Source organism: Agrilus planipennis, unplaced genomic scaffold (genome assembly GCF_000699045.2).
Source record: "Agrilus planipennis isolate EAB-ADULT unplaced genomic scaffold, Apla_2.0 scaffold24, whole genome shotgun sequence".
Classification (NCBI taxonomy): Eukaryota; Metazoa; Arthropoda; class Insecta; order Coleoptera; family Buprestidae; genus Agrilus; species Agrilus planipennis.
This window is the reverse complement of record NW_020439076.1, coordinates 1,691,342-1,698,485: the sequence shown is the minus strand read 5'-3', so window position 1 is coordinate 1,698,485 and position 7,144 is coordinate 1,691,342. Positions and strand designations below refer to the sequence as shown.

The 7,144-nt window shown below is 35.8% G+C and overlaps 1 protein-coding gene across 1 annotated transcript in view; it reads left to right on the top strand.

Annotated features, from left to right (window-relative positions):
* The window catches only part of LOC108741866 (furin-like protease 2), a gene marked incomplete in the record, with an annotated part of 465,880 nt that overhangs the window by 440,020 nt on the left and 18,716 nt on the right, over positions 1-7,144 (top strand). Inside the window, 1 exon segment of the mRNA XM_025977267.1 lies at positions 2,583-2,717. Coding sequence (XP_025833052.1) covers positions 2,583-2,717 — 135 coding nt within the window.

Genomic DNA, 7,144 nt, shown 5'->3' with positions numbered 1-7,144 from the left:
TGATGCCGCATTATCAAAGTGCCGATGGTTAAAACATAACTATGCATGCACTCAGTTTGATTTTAATAATTTTTTTATTCGCTATGTTTATGGTATTAGTCGTAATGCGCATAGGTCCAGTTTTTCATATTCTTTGATACAGTTTTTTGCGTCTCATAGAATTCCTAAGCGTACCTACCTATACACCGAACTGTTACACCTAACTACTCAGTGAAATAGCGCTAAGTCCTAGCTGCAAGACGCAAGAGTCTTGCAGGCTATGTCTTGTTCTTGCTCAAGTCTTGCACGGTCAGTCTTGGTCTTGGTCTTGCTAAAAATACGCGGTCTTGTTCTTGGTCTTGGTCTAGCAAAAACGCAAGAACAAGACCAAGACTGCAAGACCAAGACTGAATTTGGGCAACACTAGCTCTAATATGTCTCTGACTATACCTTGATGCCTGAGGTGTCCTAGCAACTTATTTCGCCTATTTCTTATTGACTTCCATAAAATCCTCTGTTCTCCTATTCTTTCTAATTCCTATTTATTTCTAACCTCTATCCACGGTATCCTCATCATTCGCCTGTAACATCACATTTCAAACGCTTTTAACCTTTTCTATTCCGCCGCGCCCACCGTCCATGTTTCGCACCCGTACAACGCCGTGCTCCAAACATACAACCGTTTTCCAATTTCTAAATTAACCGTTCGCGAGCATAGAAGTGACTTCTTTTTATTGAAGGCGACACGACCCTGTGCTATCCTCTGCTTTATATCACTACTACTCCTTCCGTCCTGACTTAGATACCTAAAATCAGCCACTTCTTCTAATTTTTCGTCTCCTATCTTTATATTCGCCATTTCCTACTTTTTCTTCCCTTGCATACCGGTATTTTTGTTTTACTTTTATTTATTTTCATGCAGTACTGTTTTGTCAATACCGCTTCCATTTTATTTAAAGCTTTCTCCAACTCCTCCTTGCTACATGCCAATACTGGTGTATCATCTGCAAATCCAAGCAAATTATCTTTTTCCTCTGTAAATCTATCTAATAAAAATACAACAAAAGTAAATTATACGCGTAAGGTACGAAACAAGAAGATACGAAATCAGAACAAACCACAAGATGCAATGTCTGTCTGTGCGGATGAAATATTGAAATCTGTTAATACGAAGGATTTTCAATGTTTACAATTGCCGATCTAAAAGTCAAATCCATTAAATCGTGTCATAGATTATTTGAAATTTCACATTTTCCCATCTCTTTTTGTGGTTAAAATTATAGCCCACTAAACGATTCTTATTTGGTCTAAATTACACGATATTAAGGGGTTGTGTATGTTATCCACGCGCTGTGCGTCAATCAACCCCCCCGAAAGCCACTTAACCTCTTGGCATTTCATATGAGCTCCTCTTTATTGTCGCGTACATCATTTTATTAGGCGCCTCCGAACTTTATTGCGCCATATATGACATGGATGTTCCAAAAGTTAACGCATCCTCGACAGCCTACACACTAACGTACAAACAGTGTCAAACCACATACACGCACAAACACACTTGCGTGTGCACACATGTGCATTTTTGCGTGAAAAACATTGTCAGTATGTATATACAGCCGATTAGGTGAATACAGTGTGTTTTAAGTTAGAACCCGCATGAATTAGGCTGAATTTAAAGACGTAAAAAATATAGGCGTTTCCATATAGGTTACATCAGATGGTTCTAGTTCTACTTGCCCGTTATCCGTTATTTTTTATTTAATTTCATTATCTTTTTCTTTCATTAATTTCAAATTGGTCATACAACTCAATTTCAGTTTCTGTAAAAGAACTTTTGCAATATTTGCCAAATTTCCCCTTTGAAAAAGACCCTAATTTCTGAAATTTATCCAATTTCATAAATATTTATTACTATATACAGATTAAATTGACTTTACAATCCTATATGTAGGTATGCATTTATAAGCACAAACCTCTTCTTTTTAAGTGTCCAATAACCCGAGATAAAAATATTCAGTCTATCAGAGTCTCTAAAAACGAGACTAGAGTCTTCGTCTCTCATCGAGTCTCTCTGATGTCGCGTCGAGAGACTGTCAAAAAAACTGTTTAGCGTCTCTGAACGAGAGACTCGAATTTTTGAACGAGAGAGTCGAATCTCTGAACGAGAGACTCGAATCTCTCAATAAGTGGTGTCTCGATAGACATGGTTAAAATTTTCAACATATTTCAGAGATCCCAGTGTTTCTAAGAGAGACTCGAGTCTCTCAATTTTTCGGTTTTATTCATTCAGTCTCTCTGTGAGAGACTCGAATCTCTGAATTAACAATTTTATCGTTCGAGTCTCTCATACAGAGACTGTGAGAGATCCATAAAAACACCTAGGTAGTAACTGAGAGATTGTGAAAGACTGCGAGAGACGCTGAAAGACTCTGACAGACTGGAGAGAGACTGAAAATTTTTGTCTAGGGAATGACCTATTAATTTAGTTTTGGAAGTTATTTAACTATTAAAAAGAAAGTATTACCGTGTTTAAAATAAAATTATGTAATTTGATGGCCTACTTACGTGAATCTAATTGTAAACTGTTCTTTTATTTGTTTCAGAATGGAGGAGCTAAAGATGGATTGGATATGAATTTGAAGCCCGCATGGGACAAAGGTTATACGGGGAGGGGGGTTGTGGTATCTATTTTGGACGACGGGATTCAAACAAATCATCCAGATTTAGCTCAAAATTATGTGAGTTGATTATTAGATAATTTCTATTTTATGTGAAATAAATAATAGGAAGTGAATTAGACAAGGATATACTTACATTTTCGCCGCTCCTTATTAATCTGTGTATCAAAAATGAGATTAATATTATCTGTTAAAGACAGAGCAGTGTTAGCAGTTAACATACATACAAAGACAAAAGATTAGCATCCTTACATTTGCAGATGATTTATTGGTCTTGCATATTCGGTTGTCGTTAGTGTTTTGTCTTTTTCATTCGGTCTTGATCTTGGTTTTGGTCTTGGACTTGCTACAATAAAGACAGTCTTGGTGTTGGTCTTACATTTTCACAAGACCAAGACTGCAAAACCACGATCAATTTTGCTCATCAATAAAAGCTAGGATTAAAACGTATATAAATATAGGAGACCACAAACTAGAAGAAGTTGCTAATTTTTGATATTTTATTAAAATGTGACATACTTATCATAACAAGCAACAATATTAAGCAAGGTGAACAATATTGTTTTGATATTTGACTATTGGATATTGAGTTGCCAGGAAAATATATTATTATTTATGAGGATTCGTTTTTAAGCACGTGGCGTATCGTAAGATTCTGCCACTATCCGATATATATGTTGCTTTTCCTGGATTGGATTATTTTACCATATTTTCCTTTTCACAAAAATACAAGTTGAAACTAAATTTAGAAATTCAATCTGTTTTTCCTGATACAGTAACATGTTTGTCAATTTAATAAATAAGGATTATATCGAAATCCATACATATGTACATATATATATATATANATATATATATATATATATATTATATCGTACATATCTGCAATATTCGCATACGTTTTCTATCATCGTGTATATTTCAATACTGTACGGGAATCTCATGATTTATTTCACACCACAAAAACCCTAATGTATATATCTATTCCATCGTTACCCTGTTTGATGCCGATGCAGAAGTTGTAAATCATTTCCTGGAAAGTTTATCTTACCTATATCCCGACCTACTCTGTCGCAGTTCATGAATATCGACGTGGACGTCTTTGTATCATTGCTAATGCAGTATATTTTTCATATCTGTGTATACATTTATTTTATATTGTATACATACTTATCTTATACAGAAAAGGTGAGCAAATACAAGAATGATACTGTGAAATTGCATTCTACGTCGAAATTTTTTAATATTTAAGTATTCAAATATTTATTTATATTTGAATAGTGATAGATATTTAACTATTCGAACAATCAAATATTTGAATCCTTTGCACTATCTTCCACAGTGATGTAGTAATATTTTTTTCAATTAGCAGCAATTAGATAGGCGTGAAATGTTCTTATTAATTATGTAATCTTAACCGACGTTTCGTCTTTCAATCTAAAGTTTTATCGATGTAGATTAGGTGATAATTAGTTGTTATTTAATTACACAAATTAAGTTTGATTATTATTCACTTAACGGCGTGTTTCTTTCTGTAGCTTCTCACCCTTTTATATACCTACCTTGTTGTTGATATTTATTTCACTAATTTTTCGACAGTCAGAAAATAAATGACGTTTTCTATCCGCAATCATTCGCCCCATTTCGCCAACAATTAAGAGCAATTATATTAACGTCGAAGTTGGAAATTGTTGGGTCAACTTTCGTATAAAGGTCGAGCGTTACCCGTTTGAGCTAGAAAGGGTCTCGATCTAAGCCAATATTGCCGCATTTTTCGGGATAATCAGAACCGATTAATATGAATATTGCATGAACTTCGACCCGCCATTGGCCTGAAAGGGCTCTCACATTCAACGTATGCGACCCCTAACGTTGGCCGATAATTTTTTTGTTGGGGACAATCGAGTGCTTTCAGTGCCATTTAGGAAGCGGCGGTGTTACTCCCTTAGAATGGATTGCTTCGATTATAGCGGTCGGAAAATTCGGTCTTGATTCTACCCACACATTTACACGTTTGCGTCACTTCGGAAATTACGTCGCTCAACGCATTAATGAATACTGACCGACTACTGAAAGTCAGAATATTTCTCTGATATGATTTATCCGTCTCGAAGGACCAAATACATAAGACGGAAAATATACATTTATGTTTTATTTTTAATAGTTTTTGACTATTTTNTTGCAAAAAAAATGTGTTTTACTATTTTAGGCCGGGGACTTTTCAATTGACCTGTTAGAACATCCCACATCCTTAACTATTTGCGAATAATAATCTAATCTAGGTGTGCCTCTACTCCTCTTAACTCCTGTTTCTGCCTCTAATATATTTCTGACTAGCCCTTCATGCCTGAGAAGGTGTCCTAGCTACCTATCTCGCCTATTTCTCATTGACTTCTATAAAACGCTCTGTTCTCCTATTCTTTCTAATACCTCTTCATTTCTTCCGTCCTGAATCCAAAGTATCCTCGTCATTCGTCTGTAACACCACATTTCGAACGCTTCTACTTTTTCTTTTCCGCCACCCCCACCGTCCATGTTTCGCACCCGTACAATGCCGTGCTCCAAACATACACCTTTAACAGTCTTTTTCGAATTCCTAAATTAATCGTTCGCTAGCATAAAGTGACTTCTTTTTATTAAACGTAACTCGACCCTGCGCTTAGCATATGGTTTGGTCTCGTGACTTCAACATTTACAGACTGCTGTTGATCTTGCAGGTTATGTCTCTATCTTCTACCGGTTTTTCAAGAAAAAAAATTTTTGCCCCTCGATAGAGTGTCTAACTTTGTACCATTTTCTAATTAGAATTTAAACCACTGCTAACGTAAGATGAGTTTGATCAAAAATGGCTAATGTTTCGGTGGTTTTAATGTGACTTTATGGGCTATTTAATTTTTAACTGCTTATTCGTTGGTAGACCACCGCGACACTTGGCACCAAACCACCAAACCGAACTATCCACTTAATTTGCATATAAAGCGAAAAATGTTCGAAACTAACCAACTCGATCCACAAATTAGTCGATCGACTATATGAAAATTTACGCTGCAGTGTTAAATGACGTTTTTCCGCTTATTTCTATTGTTCCACTCTGCACACATGAAACGTTTATTTGCAAAACATTTTATTTTAAATTGCGGTCACCAACAAAATATTGTTGGAATCGTTGGTATATTATATGGATGCTGTTTTTCATTAAAAAAGCATGAAGCTGTTCAAACAGAACGCTTAGTTTATGTACCTATTGTTAAACTGGTGTTGCCCTGCTGCAATTGTCATACATCATAATAGTAGATACGTTAAAGCGAGATCAAAAATGACAAAGTGCAAACGTGTTTTTACGTGGGGTATTCATTAAACATACGGTGAAACTTGAAAGAGCTGTTCCTTGGGATTTTTTGAAAGCGACTTTTCTTCGAAGATATTACTTAATATTACATGTAAAGGTTCTTAATGTACAAAAATTGTTGAAAGTAACTACCATCGATTAAGATGCATGCACCTATCTAATATTCTCCTTATTGGCTACCGAATTATTTAATTCAGAAACAACAGGATTGTTTTTTTACTTAATTACACCCTACACGCATCTTCACTCTTTCCTATCCTTAGCTAATCTTCCTATATCCCTAAAACTAGAACAACCCACATCCTTAACTATTTGCGAACAGTAATCTAATCTAAGTTTATCTCAAACCCTCTTAACTCTCCTTTCTGGCTCTAATTAGTGTTGCCCAAACGCAAGAACAAGACGAGACTTAGCCAGTCTTGGTCTTGGTCTTGCGCCAATACACCTGGTCTTGGTCTTGGTCTTGGTCTTGCGCTCCCAGTCTTGGTCTTGGTCTTGGTCTTGCAGCAAGAGTCTTGCAAGTCTTGCAATTACCTATTAGTCTATTACTATTTATTAAAGTTTACTTTAAATCCTAGAAAAACGTATTAGAATTGGAACATTGTGAGCTTGAATGAATATAGCCATAGTAAAGATCAAGCAGATTAATAAATAACTGAAGATTTGATAAGAAATTCGAAAAATCAACTGACCTATATGTCGTTTTCCATGGAAGTAACTGTTTCTTAATAAACATTTATGATCCTTGCTTTCTACCGCGCCGCCTCGCCACGTGCCGGCTCTATGATAAGGATGCCGCCGCAAATCAAACAATAATATAAAGCGTGTAAAAAAATTCGAAATTATTTTGCATGAGTATACCTACACCCTATGGCGGCAATCAAATAGTGTCAAATGTTATGATTTCGGCGTGGCGGCAACGATTGTTTTAGATTTCAAAAGAAGCCGCCGGCGCGTGTATCATAACCATGTACTTCCGAAAAGCGGCAAATTTCTTTGAGAAGTAAGTACAAAACCTTTGATGCCGCATTATCAAAGTGCCGATGGTTAAAACATAACTATGCATGCACTCAGTTTGATTTTAATAATTTTTTTATTCGCTATGTTTATGGTATTAGTCGTAATGCGCATAGGTCCA